The 18,808-nt window shown below is 42.1% G+C and overlaps 1 protein-coding gene across 7 annotated transcripts in view; it reads right to left on the reverse strand.

The window, feature by feature from the left end:
* Positions 1 to 18,808, reverse strand: part of LOC140393076 (exocyst complex component 6-like) — a 246,763-nt gene that overhangs the window by 122,372 nt on the left and 105,583 nt on the right. For 4 of the 7 annotated variants that reach the window (XR_011935482.1, XM_072479078.1, XM_072479079.1 and 1 more), the window contains exons 14-18: positions 18,583 to 18,688; positions 16,652 to 16,761; positions 13,790 to 13,901; positions 5,612 to 5,746; positions 4,334 to 4,513 (exon numbers count right to left, since the gene is read on the reverse strand). Coding sequence is in view for 6 of the 7 variants with exons in the window: in XM_072479078.1 (XP_072335179.1) it covers positions 4,334 to 4,513; positions 5,612 to 5,746; positions 13,790 to 13,901; positions 16,652 to 16,761; positions 18,583 to 18,688 (643 nt within the window). In the remaining variant the exon portion in view is untranslated. Of the gene's footprint in view, positions 1 to 3,600; positions 3,631 to 4,333; positions 4,514 to 5,611; positions 5,747 to 13,789; positions 13,902 to 16,651; positions 16,762 to 18,582; positions 18,689 to 18,808 lie in introns of all 7 variants that reach the window. The other 3 variants (XM_072479077.1, XM_072479073.1, XM_072479074.1) reach the window with 1 other exon arrangement.

An 18,808-nucleotide genomic window follows, 5' to 3' on the forward strand; every position in this document is an offset into this window, starting at 1 on the left:
GCGGCGGAGGTTACAGGCGGAGTTTGGGCTGTTGACCACAGTTGAGGAAGGCAAGAGGGGCGATTTATGAGTACAGGGAAAAGGCAAGCAAAATGTTAGCGCACCAGCTCAGGAAAAGGAAGGCGGCCAGGGAGATGGGGAAAGTAAAGAGTAGAGGCCGGAATACTGACCTGGACCCAAAGGGGGTGAATGAGGTGTTTAATGACTTCTATAGTAAATTATATGAGTCGGAACCCCCGGCTGGGGTGGAGGGGATGAGGCAGTTTTTGGATCAGTTGAGGTTTCCAAGGGTAGATGAGGATCTGGTGGAAGGGTGGGAGCCCCAATTGATAATGAGGAAATAATCGAGGGCCGGATTGTTGTTTTATGGTTGGGGTGTGTGAAGATTGGGAAGGGGGTGGAGATGTTTATTATACCATGATTATGTCATTGTTATTGTTGTTATTATAAAAAAAAAAACTTTCAAATACGTTAATAAAAATATTTTTTTAAAAAAGAAATGGCCCACTGTGAATTGTGTCGAAATCACTTGGTTCACATGGCCTCTAAACATTTTGGGTGTCTGGCCTCCTGAAGTAGGCCTCTTAATGGTGAGTTAATCAGGAAAACTCTCTTTTTTGCCCGAACTCCACCTGCTTTGTGCCTTTCTTCATTAGTTTATTTTGCTAATGAGTTCAATTTGCACCATACAAAATGCGGAGCATGGGCATTGCCCGTCTGGCTGAGAACATCGGAGGTGTTCTGTCAGCACTCACGACTAACCCAGACCCATAAAGATCTCACCATGTGTACATAAATTGTTAGAGGAGACCTGTCTTCACCAGCTTTGCTGCAAACTCCCATACCTTTGCCTCCTTTGTTGTACTTCAACAAGCAGCTTAACTTGGAATTAATATGGTTATTGCAACATGAAATTATCATTCTACCGGATCCTTCCAAGCAACCTCGGGAACATGGGTAACATTAGGCAGTCAGGAGGATAGATATGCATCAAGCAGGTGACTGACACGGTTTGCAAGGGCCACAATCTTCAATATATTCCTTCTGGAATGGAGGCATCAACTGGACAGGATGCAGTGCTTTCATCTTGAATGCAAGGCGTCACTGTTGGCACCACTCCCAGTGTCCTTCACAAATTCCAGCTCAATAACTCTTATTTTTCTCTCTCCACAGATGCTACCTGACCTGCTGAGCACTTTTAGTATGTTCTGTTTCTATACCAGCATACTTATCAGGAGACTGGGAGTGGGGCTGCAGCACATGGAGGAGGTAAATAGATTATCTTTGGCTTGAACAAATTTAAAACTATTCATTGCACCCCTGATGTATTGTTCCCCTGATGTATTGTTCCCAAGTCAATGAGTTATTGCACAGTGGGCCACATGGAGAGAACACAAGTTTTTTGCCATCTTGAGACCCATGATCCTTTTTTACCAGCATTACTAATTAGATAAAGTATGATATGCACTGACTGATGCAAGACTCCAAAATCATTTCATGTGAATAAAAGTGAAAGACAGCAAAAGACAGCAAATATTAACTCCACATTTATACCAACAAAGACACTGTTTTATCTATTGGGGGGGGGGGGGGGCGTGTTTATAAATGCCAAAGTAGAAAACCACTAAAGCTGATTTTTGAAGAGTTTCAATAGAACGCACACAGCTCTCAGAAAGCTGAAAAATCAGCAGCCCTGAACATATAATTTCACAAAAAGTATAGTCAGGCACCCACTTGTACTTATGTGGCAGATATACCCAACATTCTATCATTGTACAGCAGAAGATTATTGCAACGATTTGCAGACATTGCCCCCTCAATTCTTGCAGAACTCTTGCCTTACATTGGTTTTGTGAAGTGTTTTAAAAGGGTCTCCTTTTATCCCTTCAGTTCAAACTGGCATTCTTCCCTACTCCCAATGGAATTCTTTTTTCCTTTTCCCACTTCACATTCTCTCTTCTCTCCCTTCCCCCATAACAAGACAACACTTTTCTCTCCTCCCCACCAGTTCACACACAAATTCCTCATCCTCTTGCTGATAGATGCACTTGCCACCGCCTCGCACATTTCTACTGAAACCTCTCCCCTTTACATCACTTCACATTAGCACTCCCATCTAATTCATCTCTCATCACTGGTTTTAGATTTTCACTGCCACTGCCACACTGGGGGATTGAGTGTTACTTCACACTGTGCACAAGAATTCCTGATTTCACTGTCTCACTCCTTTCCCAGGGTCATGGGTCAATTGAATTATTTATGATTTAAAAGGGGAAAATAAAATGTTTTTGTTCAACTTCATTTCAAAAAGGATGAGGGTGGGCACAACGGGAAGAGGGCTGGGGTAGAGTTGTAAATTAAGCAGATGGACCATTACTGCAATGGAGGCACAATGGCTCTTGGGGCGACTGTGAAAGTTCAAAATCTCTACTTTGATCTGCAAAAGTGGACAACTGGGCACTGGGTTCAAGGTATTGAATATCTGCAAAATGCAGACAGTTGCCACAGGGGTGTCTCGCATTGCAGTGTCAAGACGTTTAGGAAAAACAGTGTAGTGGAAGGAACTGGCTGGAGAGCAGATTTGTCATGCAATCTTTTTGATTCAGTATCTTAAAAGTGCACATAAAGAGAAAGCTCCCCCCACCCCCAAATTATAAGTGGAATGATTATTTTAATAGTAACTAAAAGGAACTGCTTCATCACACCACTGCAGCTTCTTTGACTACATTGTACAAACTGTTTGTTTAAGCAATAATTGCTTTATGTCATGAAAATTTGCTAATATAGCTAATTCTACGTGCAAGAGAGTTAATAATGAAATGTAAAATGTTAACTTAGTCTTCATTAATTTCTAGAGCATAAAGCTCAATTATTGAATTCTGACTGCAAATTTGTGCCAGTATGACCTGCATTTTGTAACCAGAAATTACAGCATCACTTGGTAGTTGCAACAGAACTCACATTTGTAGGGAAAACAAAATATTTTCCGATTCCAAAGGAAGTTAGGATGCCACTAATACGTTGCGCATACTACTTCAAGGTGTTCCAATAATGTGCAATTTACTCAATATTGGCACAAAACAATAATTAATTGAAAAACACGAGAATTAAACATCAAGTTTCAGCTTAAATTCATTCTTTTCAAAGTACACAAGACTGCACAATCAAGTGCACTAATCAAAAGATTACATTTTAAATTACATTTAACAAAAACTTGGGAAGTTTAAGTTGCCTGAAGTCTGTTCTTTCTAGCAATCAATGCTGTTGTATGCTACTGTTAAACAAAAAGACACGTTTAAAATTTTCCGTCTTTGGATAGAAGGGCTAATTCTGTTAAACACAACCAACAGCCACTACAACAGACAGAGATGCATTTTGAAGGCTGCCCTATCACAATGTTAATGATGACCCAATTCCTGCCTGTTCTGTTATTTATCGGTCATTTATGTGTTCTACATAGAACAAGCAAAAGCCAGTAGTGGGGAAAGGGCAGGTTTAGTTGTTGACTTCTAAATTTATATTGAAGGTTACTCGACTTGAGCAACAAGCCTGTAGCCAGTTCATAGCCTTCAGATGTGCATGCTTTCTTCAGCTACTCACCGACATTGCTGCATGGTGATTGACGTTATTCTGAGAAGGAACCCAGCAAGGAAATCAAAACAAAAAATCAAATTTAAACAGGTGTGGAAAGAAGTGTGAGCACCAACAATAAAAAGGAAAGTAAAATCAAAACATACTGTTACTAATTAGATCAGCTGTGAGATGGACATCTTCACAATGCAAGAGTCATAGAATGTCTATATAATCCTTTCATCTAAGGGCCATAATCCTGTGCATCAATCACATTCCCTTTATATTTAAATTGAAGGGTGTGGTTATGTGACAATTGAAAGAAATTCACATTGTTCAGTTCTGTTGCACAATTATAAAAGATAGTTCTTATTTAAATTATTTTGTCCGATTTTGAAAGCTGTTAAATATCAACGCCAGGCCAGAAGTGCAACATTTTGGAGATACAGCCACTTTTTTCTCAATCCACTTGGAGATCTTTGAAAACTGGATTAATGCCACCTGTGTAGCTAATTGAAATTCTCTTCCAACAGTGAAGCTTGTTTGCTTTTCAGCTCAAGAACCGTTCAAGGAAATTAGTTGGAAAGAAAGTGACATTTTAATTCTTGTTCAAGCTAAGAATAAGTAAAACTATAATATGCAAAGTCTTAAAAATTCTAGGCATAAATAAGAGGAAAATCGAAGTGGCTTCAGGAACAAAACCAAGAAAATACTTATTTAAAAATGTTAATTAAGGATTTTCATTCACAAGTTTAATACTCACAGGCAAATGTGTAAAAACTTGAAAAGTGCTTCTGAGAAAATTTATAAGATCCATTAAATAACCACTGGCTCGACCATTGGGTTCTGTCATAGTCCATTCATAGTCAGCTAACTGTATGAATTCATCAATCTTATGGTTAAGCTTTGTGTATATTTCTCCTTCTGCTGCATGTCGAGCATCCTGCAAAAATCCATTATTTAAAATAATTTAGATAGGCATCTCGCTCTTATTGCAAAGACTGTTTCAATCACCAAACGTCAAGATAATTTTACAAAAAGAGATTGGAAAAAATTATGTTTGTTTTGCACGTCGACAAACACAATGGAGCATTATATCATGAAAACACATTATATTTCCAGTTTCCTTTATCAAACTAACAGACATCAAACAGGACAAAGACAAGAGGACAAAGAAATGACAACCTGAAATCAATCAACATATTCAAAGTCTATCATATTGATCTTAAACACCTGAAGAAAGGGAAACACATTATAGCAAATACTGTGCAACTGGGTTTAACATCGTTTTGGAAGTGATTCGGTACTCAGTAGTTTCATAGAATTTACAGAGCAGAAGGAGGCCATCGAGTCTGCACCGGCTCTTGGAAAGAGCACCCTACCCAAGGTCAACACCTCCATCCGATCCCCATAACCCAGTAACCCCACCCAACACCAAGGGCAATTTTGGACACTAAGGGCAATTTATCATGGCCAATCCACCTAACCTGCACATCTTTGGACTGTGGGAGGAAACCGGAGCACCCGGAGGAAACCCACGCACACACGGGGAGGATGTGCAGATTCCTCACAGACAGTGACCCATGTCGGAATCGAACCTGGGACCCTGGAGCTGTGAAGCAATTGTGCTCGCCACAATGCTACCGTGCTGTAATAGTTCACAGGAAGAAGTTGAACTGAAAAGTCAATAAAGCACTGAAGCCAAAATGCATGTAAAAATATTTTACATCTGATTAAAAGTTTAATTTTACAGAAAAGAATGGTCAAATATTTGGTTCCAGTACAGCTCATCTGACTGAGTACGCAAAGAATGGTGAGGGAGAGCTCAGTGAGCCTACTGGTTTTCCAATTGAACATTTTTATTCACCCCCAAAATTTCATATTACAAGAATATTTTGAAAAGGGCTTAATGCTAGATCACAACTGCATGCACAAAGTCAAAATTATTACAGCTATTAAAGGAACTGTTTCACAAATGACTATAGAAGTGACATGGCCTGTATCCACAGTTGCATGACAAAGATTTCTATATTGCACATACCTTGAATGTGGACAGCCCATAAAGTCGTGTGGTGTGCACAGTCTCAGGGGAAACATTAGTGATGTTGGTTATAAAGTCCTCAAGGTATTTACAGGCCTGTTCCAGGTGTGTTGTATTTATGATGATTTGTACAAGCTGCAAAACGTAAAAATATAACCAGAGACTTTATTTGAATTTTTCAGCTGTTACCATTTTCTAGCATTACAATAATTCAATACAATTCAGTCTAAGCTAAGTTTTAAACATTTAGCTCATAATTCCAGCGGTTTCAACCATCAATAACTATTATATGCCTCGCTTAATAGCTACTATACGGAATTATTTAGTACACACAGGGTCCATGCAACATGATTCTTTTGCAATTGTTTAGCAAGTCCATATTATTTACCCAGCTGAAAGGAAATTTGCTTTGCAAGAGACCAGATTCAAATACATCTGCAGAGAAAAAAAAGTTAACAACAAAGCTAGTTAAAAAATGTTGCATTTCTTCAGTTACATACTGTGCAGTTTAGGTCAAACTGCATACTTATGAAAAATATCATTTCACTTTCAATACACACATGAAGCTCAAACTCTTCCTAAACTGGATTATTCTGGGACCTGTAACTCTGAAATTTCAACTGGTCCTAGTCTCAGCCATGTTAATCTTAAACTGTCCTCTGCCTAAAAACTTGATTTAATCTACAAATATGCGATAGCTTTGTAACATTATTGTAAGAAATTAAAAATTGCACACAACAAAACCATTCGGAAGATTTAGTGTCAATTAGAATGCCGACAGCAGAAGGAGGACATTTGGCCCATCGAGTCTGCACTGACCCACCGAAAGAGCACTCCACACACCCCCAACCCAACCCCACAACATCTTTGGACACTAAGGGGAAACCTGGCATGGCTAATCCATCTAAACTGCATATCTTTGGACTGAGGGAGGAAACTGGTGCACCCAGAGGAAACCCACGCAGACAATGTGGGAGAATGTGCAAACTCCAGTCACCCAGGGTCAGAATCAAACCTGGGTCCTGGCGTTGTGAGGTCGCAGTGCTAATCACTGTGCTGGCAATGGTACGAAGAAGCAATGTGGAGCTGCTGAGTACCATTGCCAACAGAGAGCAGAATAATGAAGTATAAGAAAAGATTACGGCTGAGAAATGGTGCGTAGGAGCGTGGAGATTACAAACGGCTTTGTATATGTGTAGAGTGGGGATAAGGAAAGTTCAAGTGATATTTGGAGTATTTTTCTTATATATTTAGCATAATTCTACTTACATTTTTGAATGAACTTAACGGTTTTCCTTTATTGTCTATCCAACATAAAAAAAATCATTTGAACTCAAAGTAACAATCATGGGATCAGTATTTGTGGTACAGCTTTTCAATTTATACAAGAGATTTTGTAGCCGTGGAATCTGAACACGGTGTTCAATTTCTTTTGTCTCTAAAATGAACCGCTTTGACTTATTGCTCGTGCAATATTAAATGTGTCAATCTGATCATGCCCAACTCAGCCTAAAAGAGCACGAGGGAAATTTGGTTGACAAAGAATAGGCTAAAGTGGGGGCAAGATAAAAATAGGCTTGAAAATTTAAAAGCACTGCAAGACTGGCACCCAAATGTTTACAACGCTGGTGAATAGTACTGTTGAACAGCTGAGCATCACTGTTGGGTAATTTGATTAATAAAGTGTAAAAGTTACCACAATGTACAGCTAATGAAACTTCTAAAATCCAGAAGTTATCGCCAGTACCCCATTAAGAGCTCAAAATTTGTGTTGCAAATCAGGATCTAGGCTGCTCAGCTATTTACGAGAACCAGTGAATACTGATTAAGTTGTTTAACAGCGCTACTCACTGGCAGTCTACACAGCTTTGCAGCAGCAGGTTTGAGTAGCAACCTCTTTAGTGTAAGAACAGGTCAGCACTGAACTGTGTATTGGCCTGAAGTAAGCAGGAATTGCAAGAGAACAACTATTAATTTGTCCTCCAAATGTGGGTGAAATGGCCTGTTATTGCCCACCATAGTTAACCCAAGGTGGTAGTGGTGGAACTTCCCCTGAAACCACGGCGGGTATTGTGGCAATTGATGGTGCCAAGGAGGGAATTTCAGAATACTGGCCAAACTATTCCCATTACATTGCTATGCTTGTCCTTTTCACCTATAGAAGGGAAGTGATATTGAAGTTACCTTGGTGGGTAGCTGCAGTGCACCCTGCAAATCTTACACACGCCATCGTAGTGGAGAGGGTTCATATCTTGTCCAGCAGCAGGAACTCAAGTGGGGCAACTACCTGAACTGCTAATTACATGCAAGAGGTGCAAATCTTTGCTGATGCCAAATGATCAAAGGTGCATTGTGAAATTAATTGATCAGAATAATAGTTTTTACTGATCAGTACAGATAATAAGACAGGTTTTGTACAAATTGACTTAAACATTATATCTATGTAACACGACAATCTGTAACATTAGCAGTAGATTCCATTATAATGTTAATGAGTCATTGAATACACTTCACTGTTTTCGAATATTAGTGAAGTCAGTGAATATTGACTCGTATTTATTTCAGCCTTGGGTGACATCGCAGCTGCCTAAAGATATCTCTTTCTTGTGCCAATAATGGTCTGTAATTAAGAATAAGAATTCTCGATGATTTTCCCATCTTCAATCCAGTGAAGTTGAGACCAATTATACAATTCCTTACATCACCCTTAACACAGATCAATAGCTGACCTATTACTTTTCTGCATGGCTCAAGTTCATTTTTTTTTAATAAACAATTTTGAGGTATTTTTGGCATATAAAACAATGACATTGTATAGTACCATACAAAAGGAAAAGCAAGTAACACAGTTCAAACCACGAACACAGTGCAAACCACGACCCCATTCGCGCAAGGACCTTCCTAAACCACCCCCTACCCTAGCCTCCCCCACCCCCCCCCCCCTCCCCCACTGACTATTAATTCTCCGCAAAGAAGTCAATGAATGGCTGCCACCTCCGGACGAACCCAGAGAGTGAACCTCTCAAGGCGAACTTAACCATTTCTAGACCGAGAAAGCTCGCCATGTCCGATAGCCATGCTTTGGTCTTCGGGGGCTTTGAGTCCCTCCATGTCAACTGTACTCGGCGCCGGGCTACCAGGGAAGCAAAGGCCAAGATATCGGCCTCCTTCTCCTCCTGGACTCCCGGTCCTCCGACACCCCAAAGATTGCCACCTCAGGACTCATTACCACCCCAGTTTTCAAAACCCGGGACATGATGTCCGCGAATCCCTGCCAGTACCCAGAGTCTAGGGCACGACTAGAACATGTGCACGTGATTAGCCAGCCCACTGGCGCACCTGGCACACTTATCCTCCAGCCCGAAAAATTTACTCATCCGGGCCGTCATGTGGGCCCGGTGCACGACCTTAAACTGGATCAGACTGAGCCTGGCACACGTTGCGGTCGTGTTTACTCTGCCCAGATCTTCTGCCCAAATACCATCCTCCATCTCCCCCCCCCCCGGAGCTCCTCCTCCCACTTAAGCTTCAGGTCATCAGTCTGTGTATCCTCTGCTCTCATTAATTCTTTGTAAATATCTGAGACTCTACCCTCACCTACCTCTCCCCTAGAAACTACCCTGTCCTGCCCCCCCCTTTGGCAGGAGGCGTGGGAAGGACGGCACCAGTCTGCGCACAAAGTCTCGCACCTGTAATTATCCAAATTCATTCCCCTCCGCCAGCCCGAACTTCTTCTCCAACACCCTCATACTCGGAAAGCTCCCTTCCAGGAACAGATCACCCACCCTCACAATCACCGCCCTCCGCCACAGTCGATACCCACCGTCCATGTTCCCCGGGGCAAATCGGTGATTGCCACAGATTGGGGTCCACACAATGCTCTCACTTCCCCTATATGCCTCTTCCACTGGCCCCAGATCCGCAAAGTCGCCACCACTATAGGGCTGGTGGAGTACCGTGCCGGCGGAAGTGGCAGAGGCGCCGTAACCAGGGCCGCCAAACTGGTGCCCCCGCACGAAGCAGCCTCCATCCACTCCCAGACCGACACCGTGCCCACCATCCATTTCCTTATCATCACTATGTTGGCCGCCCAGTAGTAGTTGCTAAAGTTCGGCAACGCCAGCCCCCCTCCCTCTGTTCCTTTCGAGCATCACCTTCCTCACCCGCGGGGACTTCCCCGCCCCGACAAATCCCAGGATAATTTTATTCAGCCTCTTGAAGAAGGACCTCAGGATGAAAATGGGGAGACACTGAAATATGAACAAGAATCTCGGGAGAATCGTCATCTTGACAGTCTGCTAGTGACAGCGGGAACGCATCCCAACTCAGAACCTCCTCCCTCACTCGTTCCACCAATCGGGACAGGTTGAGCTTATGCAACCTGCCCCAGTCCCGTGCCACCTGTATCCCCAAGTATCTAAAGCTTTCCCCTACCAGCCTGAATGGCAACCCCTTCAGTCTCCTGCCCCCTCGCCTGAATTACGAACAACTCGCTCTTAGCCATGTTCAATTTATATCCTGAAAACCGGCCAAATTCCCTCAGGATTTCCATGATGCCGTCCATCCCGCCATTGGGTCCGCTACGTATAACAACAGTCATCCGCATATAACGAAACTTTATGTTCCACTCCCCCCCACCCCAGCCCTTTGGAGCTCTCAGCAATTGCCAGCGGTTCTATGGCCGACGCGAACAGCAGTGGGGAGAGAGGGCAACCCTGTCTTGTCCCGTGGTGTAGTCTGAAGTAATCTGATGTCGTCCTGTTCGTCCTTACACTAGCCTCTGGTATAACAGCCTAACCCAGTCAATGAACCCCTCCCCGAACCTTTCCGCATCCATAGCTACCACTATCTCTGCCTCCCTGCTCTCCGGGGGCATCATGATCACATTAAGCAGCCTTCTTAGATTGGCCGCCAGTTGCCTACACTTTACGAACCCAGTTTGGTCCTCCGCAATTATGTCCGGTACACAGTCCTCAATTCTAGTCGCCAAGATCTTGGTCAGTAACTTAGCGTCTGCGTTGATCAAAGAGATCAGCCTGTAAGACCCACAGGCCTCCGGGTCTTTATCCCGTTTCAGAATAAGCGAAATAGTGGCGTGCAACATTGTCGGGGGTAGGATCCCTCTGTCTCTTGCCTCGTTAAAAACCCTGACCAGCACTGGCCCCATTATCTCAGCTAACTTTTTGTAAAACTCCACCGGATACCCATCCGGCCCCGGGGCTTTACCTGACTGCTGACTTTCAGGCCCCCCATTACCCATTCGATCCCGACCAGGGCCCCCAGTCCGTCTACCAACCCCCTACCCACTCTTGGGAAGGTCAGTCCGTCCAGGAATCGTCTCATCCCCGCCGGTCCCCTGGTGGGGTTCCGAAATGTATAGCTTACTATAAAAGTCCCTAAACACCTTGTTCAGCCCTGCCGGGTCGCCCACCAGATTTCCCTCCCCATCCGCTATCCTTCCTATCTCCCTAGCCGCTTCTCTCTTTCTTAGTTTCATAGAATTTACAGTGCAGAAGGAGGCCATTCAGCCCATCAAGTCTGCACCAGCTCTTGGAAAGAGCACCCTACCAAAGGTCAACACCTCCACCCTATCCCCATAACCCAGTAACCCCACCCAACACGAAGGGCAATTTTGGACACTAAGGGCAATTTATCATGGCCAATCCACCTAACCTGCACATCTTTGGACTGTGGGAGGAAACCGGAGCACCCGGACGAAACCCACGCGCACACGGGGAGGATGTGCAGACTCCGCACAGACAGTGACCCAAGCCGGAATTGAACCTGGGGCCCTGGAGCTGTGAAGCAATCGTGCTATCCACAATGCTACCGTGTTGCGCGAGCATTCTGCTGGCCTTCGCTCCATGCTCATATATCACGTCTTTTGCCTTTCTAAGCTGCTCTACCGCCTTGCCTGTAGTCAGCACCCGAAGTCCAACCGAAACGGGAGCCACCAAATTTGCGCCCTACTCCCTCATAGTCGCCATCGGAAGTCGCTCAAGTTAATTCTTATATAAACCTCATTAGACCACCATCCACTGACTCCTCCTGGAAGTATGTGAATAAGATAGAGATAAAAAGCAGATTTCGATTAGTACAGATACAGAAACTCAAATCCGGCACCCTTAGGACTTATGTATTGCCGGATTTCAAATATTGCTAGATTTTTGGGGGGGGGGGGGGGGGGGGGGGGGTTGGAGAGCTCAAGTGAAAGTTGTGGAAAAGATTGACAATAATAAGATGACAATACATAAGAAAGAAAGGTTGGCGATGGAGTGGCAGATTGCTGGATGTTCTTTTTGAGGAGGAAGTTCTGAATTGGAGAAGACAGTTGTCATAGGACCAGGGTGGCAAGTTGGATGGTTTAATAATAAGAATAAGTAGAGACGAGAGTGGGAGTTGGATCTCATGGGCAAGATTAACTTGGGAGAGGGCATAAAGGAAAATAAGAAAAGAACTGGAAGAAAATGTAGATTCTAGGTTAGGGCAGTGGAAGGGTGAAGATGCGACAGCTTTGGCCCAAGAAATTAGAGTCTAATGGTGCTTGATCTCATATAGCTAGATCTGGCGATAATGACTATATATGAGTTGTGCACCAGATACATTTAAGTCTGCATCTCTTGAGCTTCAGGGAATAAAGGTAGGGTTCTAGAAGGTGCAGCAAACAGGGTGGGACAGAGTAAGGGTTTTACTGGGGACAAAAGCAGTCATTTGTGGGAGATATCAGAGGATGGCCAGTGCTCATCGATCCACAAGACCAAAAGATTATAGGAGTAGAATTAGGCCATTCGACCCATCGAGTTTGCTCCGCCATCCCCATTGTCCTGTCTTCTCCCCATAACCCCTGATCTCCTTATTAATGAAGACTATATCTATATCTCTCAGTCTTAAAGACACTCAATGACTTGACAACAGCCTTCTGCAGCAATGAGTTCCATAGATTAATCACCCTGTGGCTGAAGAAATTTCTCCTCATCTCAGTTTTAAAGGATCGGCCCTTCAGTCGGAGGCTGTGCCCATGAGTTCTAGTCTCTCCTACGAGTAGAAATAAGATCTCCACATCCACTCTATCTAGGCCTCTGAATATTCTGCAAGTTCCAATGAGATCCCCTCGCATCCTTCTGAACTCAATGAACTACATGCTGAGAATTTCCAGGATCATTCTTGTGAACCTCCTCTGGACCTCCTCCACGGCTAGCACATCCTTCCTTAGATATGGGGCCCAAAACGGCTCACAATACTCCAAATAGGATGTAACTAGAACCTTATACAGCCTCAGTACATCCCTGCTCTTGTATTCTAGCCCTCTCGAAATGAATGCTAACATTGCATTTGCCTTCCTAACTGCCAGCTGAGCCGACATGTTAACCTTAAGAGAATCCTTAACTAGGACTCTTGATTTCCGAAGTCTTTCCTCATGCCTCTATATTTCCTATCAAAGTGCATAACCTCACACTTTTCCACATGAGCCACCTTTTTGCCCTAGATCCTAGAAAGAAGATGGGGAGAAAGTCCTGCATGCGGTGCAGTATTTTTTAAGTAATAAAAGATCCAAGGGATCGGTTTTCAAATTGATGCTTTGTATGCAGTCATTTTGTACACTTCTCCTGAATAAAGTAAATACGGAACCAATATAAAATATTTCCTGCCCAAAAGCTAGTTGTGAGGTGCTTTTTAAACAAAGTTCATGATGGTATAAAGATATTGTTTGGCAGACAACAACCTCAAATGTTACAGTAGTGATTTTGGATTTCAAATCAAATTATTATAATCTGTAAAATTTAGCTGGTGAAACTTCAAATGACTTAGTTTTACCACTAAGTTCTTTGTTACCATAGGACCCTTCAGTAATACCCCAGGATTTTACAGCAAAATTGTTGCTTTTAGTGAATCATACAATTCATGGCCAGTGCGCGAACTGGTCAATTTCAGGATTGAAATCTGTATCTTGAAGAATATCAATTATCAAGAGTTTTATTTTTTAAACTGCACCTCCCACCTAGTGGACAGGTAGAATAGTAATGTCAATGCATAAATAACAATTGAATTGAGCGGTTGCCCAAAATGTGACATCAGATTTCAACTACTCAATTTGATAGCAATGGCCTGATAGTAATATATAACCTGCTGCTTGGTACTATTTTGAAACACAAAACCTTCCAGGCATTAAAGACATACTTCAGTCAAACCTATGTGCTGTTTCTTAATCAGGCTTTGTAAACATCCACTCAGAGTTCGAGTAAGCAGCAAGTTGGTAGATTTTCTGAGCATATCATCTATTTCTGTTGAACTGAAAATCAGAATTAATATGCATTAATTGGATGCACTTAGTAAAACTGACTAATCAAGAGCCTTTCACAGCAACCTATCACACAGCAAACACCATGCTAAAATATGTTGACATAAATCTGTATTCAATGTTCCCACCAGACATTTTTAAAGATACTTATAATGGCATACTTCAAAATCATCACATTAATCTCGACAACCAAATCAGCAAATGTGCTTTAAACTGCAGTGCCATCCACATCAATGAACAGGTGACCAATCACCACAAGCAAATTTGTGCATACAATTGAAGAAATTGGAGCACATGAACAATTATTTTGTGCAAGCAACCTGTGTAAACAAAGGAGGTTGATGTAACCATTCAGAATACATTAAAAAAAGTAAAGTTTAATTTGTCACGTAAGTTACATGCTGCAAGCAACTAAAGATTCTTCAAGAAAGTTCCATCATAAATAGTTGAAAATTTCATGTAAATCCTGATCATAAATTTTATCCAAAAAAACTCCCAGCTATTTTCACTGAACTAAAAAAAATAAGTCTTTCAAGGTGTTGTCTCCTCATTAATTTTCCATGGGGCTCCTTACAAAATTTGGGTGGACCCACTGACTGTCCAGTTTTGCCATCATAAAAACTTGTATAACGTGCAGGTGTAAAAACACAAGGAGAGCGGAAGTTCATAGATCATAGAATTTTCAGTGCAGGAGGACGACATTTGGCCCATCGAGTCTGCACAGGCCCAAGGAAAGATCACCCTATCTAAGCCCACACCTCCACCCTAGCCCTGCAACCCAGTAACCCCATCTAACCTCTTTGAGCACGAAGGGCAATTTAGCACGGGCAATCCACCTAACCTGCACATCTTTGGATTGTGGGGGGGAAACCGGAGCACCTGGAGGAAACCCACGCAGGCACGGGGAAAACGTACAGACTCCGCACAGACAGTGGCCCAAGCTGGGAATCGAACCTGGGTTCTTGGAGCGGTGAAGCAACTGTGCTAACCACTGTGCTACCGTGCCACCCTATTGTCTAAGTTACTATCTGGAATGCTCTCACCCAACATTTATGGATGTGGGAATAAGCATGTCTCGACTCAATATAGCTCAGGTTTCTCACATAAGCAAAGATTTTCATGGAAGTTCGAGGTTCCAAGTACATAAAGAAGTATTAAGTACTCATACTTGTATACGGCTCAAGTACGGTGCTCTTGCTAAGGGCCGGTGCAGACTTAATGGACATAAATGGCCTCCTTCTGCATTGCAGGGTTGCAGGGATTCTATTCTATTCTATATAGTTCCATATGGAGAACTCAATCAATTTCTTGAAGTTTGGATTTGTTCAGCTCCTCCTTTATTTTTTAATTGCACATATGTAGTAATTACTTACTGATAATTTTTCTAGTTGTGTTTCTAAATTTGAGTTTTGTGATTTCTACTCTTGATTTGCAATCTGTTGCTCTTTTGTATAAGTATTTGAGTCACTCAGGTTGTAGTGTGACAGAAATTTGTATATATCCAGGCATGATGTCTGAATTGTAATGGTCAAAATATTAAGTGTTTGCATTTAGCATTCAATTGTTATTTCCCACTGTTACTTCCAACTTCATGATTTTGTTGCGCATGGGAGACTTTTAAATTGAATATGACTCTCCAGAATTATTAGTTGCCAACCATTCAGATCACCTAATGCTAGGTATCAACAAGAGGACATGGAAGCTGAAGAGGACAGAGAGCAAGTGAGAGAAAAGAGCAAGAAATAGGGTATATAATGAAAACTAAATAATAGCAGACAACAGATAGAAGAAGATGGTTGATTTAATCTTTTAGAAGAAATACTTTGAAATGAAAATGTTACATTAACTGCGTATATTTTGACCAGTAATTAGATTGTATGAGCGTTTGAATTTGAAGAAAAAAAAATTAAGGTAATCGGTGTCTACTGCCATGTGAAAGTACCTTTAAGAAATGGGTGTTTAAGAAATGTACCTTTAAGAAATGGAGCTGCTCATGTTACTGGAGTGATGTCAGTGTGGGTGGAGCTGAGCTCTACTTCTGCTTTTTAATTTCAGTTTGAGAAAAAGCTTGGGTGCGTCCATGTTTTTCAGTGAGTTGCATCGGAATTTTAACAGAGAGCTGTATGGTAGATCTCTGCCATCCAAAGACTATCTATGGATCATTTGGTGAACCCAGAATTGAAAACGGTCTCAGTATTGATTATAAACCTAATGCGCTCCTGTTTGAAGGTTTGCTGAGTCTTTTGGATGTTAAAAGGACAGCTTACAGGGTTACTTAGGGTTGTAGTCTTTGGGGTTGTATTTGAATTAATGGTTGCTTAGATGTTCACTGTTTGTTTTAAAAAAGGTTAACTTGCGTTCATAGAATAAACATTGTTTTGCTTTAAAAAATACTTGTCCTTTTCTGCTGTACCACACCTGTAGAGTGGGCCATGTGCTCCCCATACCACAATTTATTAAAAGTTGTGGGTCAGGTGGACTTCATGATACAATTTGGGGTTCTCTAAACCCTGGCCCATAACACTACAATCATGAAAACCATGCATGTATAACACTGCCACTATACAAAGACACCAGGTGTAGAATTATACAGTTAATATCTTTGACAATCATCACCCATATTTAGTTTTACCAAATCTCCAAGTACATAACAGCTCCAAAAATTTAAAATTGGCAGACATATTCTAGGTTTTCTTCCCAGCCAAGTAATGTGACATCCACTGGAGGTACCCGATGCTCACCTTCGATGAAGAGATTCTGAAAATTTAAGGCTTGCGTAAATGAATTCCTTGAACTCCTTGTAGATCTCAGGTACTGACTGAGACACTGGGAACCTCTTTGGAAAAGGTTGCTATGCAAAATTCAAAATATTCTATTAAAACAATTTTTAAAAATAATACATTTTTGATTTTTTTCTTTTAAGGACTGCACAATATATCTTGCATACGCACATATTTTCATGGTCTTCCGATTCCCTTTGGACTAGCACTACAGTACTAATCTGGGCAGCATGGTAGCACAGTGGTTAGCACTGTGGCTTCACAGCGCCAGGGTCCCAGGTTCAATTCCCCGCTGGGTCACTGTCTGTGTGGAGTCTGCACGTTCTCCCAGTGCCTGCGTGGGTTTCCTCCGGGTGCTCCGGTTTCCTCCCACAGTCCAAAGATGTACAGGTTAGGTGGATTGGACATGCTAAATTGCCCTTAGTGTCAAAAAAGTTTAGGAGGGGTTTTTGAGTTACGGGGATAACATGCAAGCAAGGGCTTAAGTGAGTCGGTGCAGACTCGATGGGCCGAATGGCCTCCTTCTGCACTATGTTCTACTAATCAAATAGTGGCTCAGAGATTCATGCAAATTTTGACTTCGAAGTATCTAAATACTTCTAATACCTGTACTATATATGAAAAAATAGTGCTATAATATTACAGTTTTAGATGCAGGAAAATAGTACACAACCCCAGTTACAGATCCTTAAAATTACAAATAGTAAATAATGTTGTGAAAAAACCTACAACTTAGGGCAGCACGGTAGCCTTGTGGATAGCACAATTGCTTCACAGCTCCAGGGTCCCAGGTTCGATTCTGGCTTGGGCCACTGTCTGTGCGGAGTCTGCACATCCTCCCAGTGTGTGCGTGGGTTTCCTCCGGGTGCTCCGGTTTCCTCCCACAGTCCAAAGATGTGCAGGTTAGGTGGATTGGCCATGATAAATTGCCCTTAGTGTCCAAAATTGCCCTTAGTATTGGGTGGGGTTACTGGGTTATGGGGATAGGGTGGCGGTGTTGACCTTGGGTAGGGTGCTCTTTCCAAGAGCCGGTGCAGACTCGATGGGCCGAATGGCCTCCTTCTGCACTGTAAATTCTATGATGATGATGATGATGATAATCTATGATGATAAACCACCCTGTTAAAGTGGGGCACTTGAAGCTGAAGTGAGACTTTTGTATCAGATTTGAAATTTGATGCCAAAGCTAAAAGGATCCACACCGCTTCCAATGGTCTCCTAATTTCTTCCCATTTAAAATAAATAAATTTGAAGGTACAATCTTTTAAAAAAAAAAAAAAAAAAAATTAGAGTACCCAATTTATTTTTTCCAATTAAGGGGCAATTTAGCATTACCAATCCACCCACCCAGCACATCTTTGGGTTGTGGGGGTGAAACCCACAATAATCTAATGCATTATTGGATAATTGAGGCACAGTTATTCTATAGTTAGTCATCACAGCTGACAGAATCTGGTTTCTAAACTGCCAAATAACACTTGGTCATCAGTTCCACAAGGTTCATCCACCCTCTTGCAGACTTGGCAAAATAGTTTCAGCAGTCTATTTCTTGAAACTGATCAACACAGGTAAATATCAGTTTGTTTTTTAGCACTATATTCCCACTGTTGTTATTTACAATGATTAAGTACAAAAATAAACTTTTAATTATCAGGAGATTATACTGCATGTGGTGTTAAACCCAAGCAGTATGATACTGCCCCCAGGAAGTTTCACAGCGTTCCCCTCTGGGATCGGATCAAGTCCTCATCCAGAGCTTTACTGAAAATGTAACATTGCTGTAAAGCAAAAACAGCTTCTCAGTATCATTAGCTTTGCAGTACAAACAACCAGAGTCAAATTTGGGTGTTCTACAAGGCAAAGCTAAATATTATAGCAATGATGCCACTGACCTTTTCAAGCTCCAAGTCATGAAATGGGAATCGACTAATTATCATTCTGTACTCCTCTTCATTTGCTACAGGAATGGGACTGCAGTTGTCAGACTCAAAAATTTCCCTGTTAACATAAGAAATAAGAGTAGGCCATTAGCCCTTTGAGCATGTTCCACCATTCAATGAGATCATGGCTGATCTACTTCAACATCATTTTCATACACTATTCCCTATCACTTGATGT

This window comes from Scyliorhinus torazame, chromosome 16 (assembly GCF_047496885.1).
Source record: "Scyliorhinus torazame isolate Kashiwa2021f chromosome 16, sScyTor2.1, whole genome shotgun sequence".
NCBI classification, from domain to species: domain Eukaryota; kingdom Metazoa; phylum Chordata; class Chondrichthyes; order Carcharhiniformes; family Scyliorhinidae; genus Scyliorhinus; species Scyliorhinus torazame.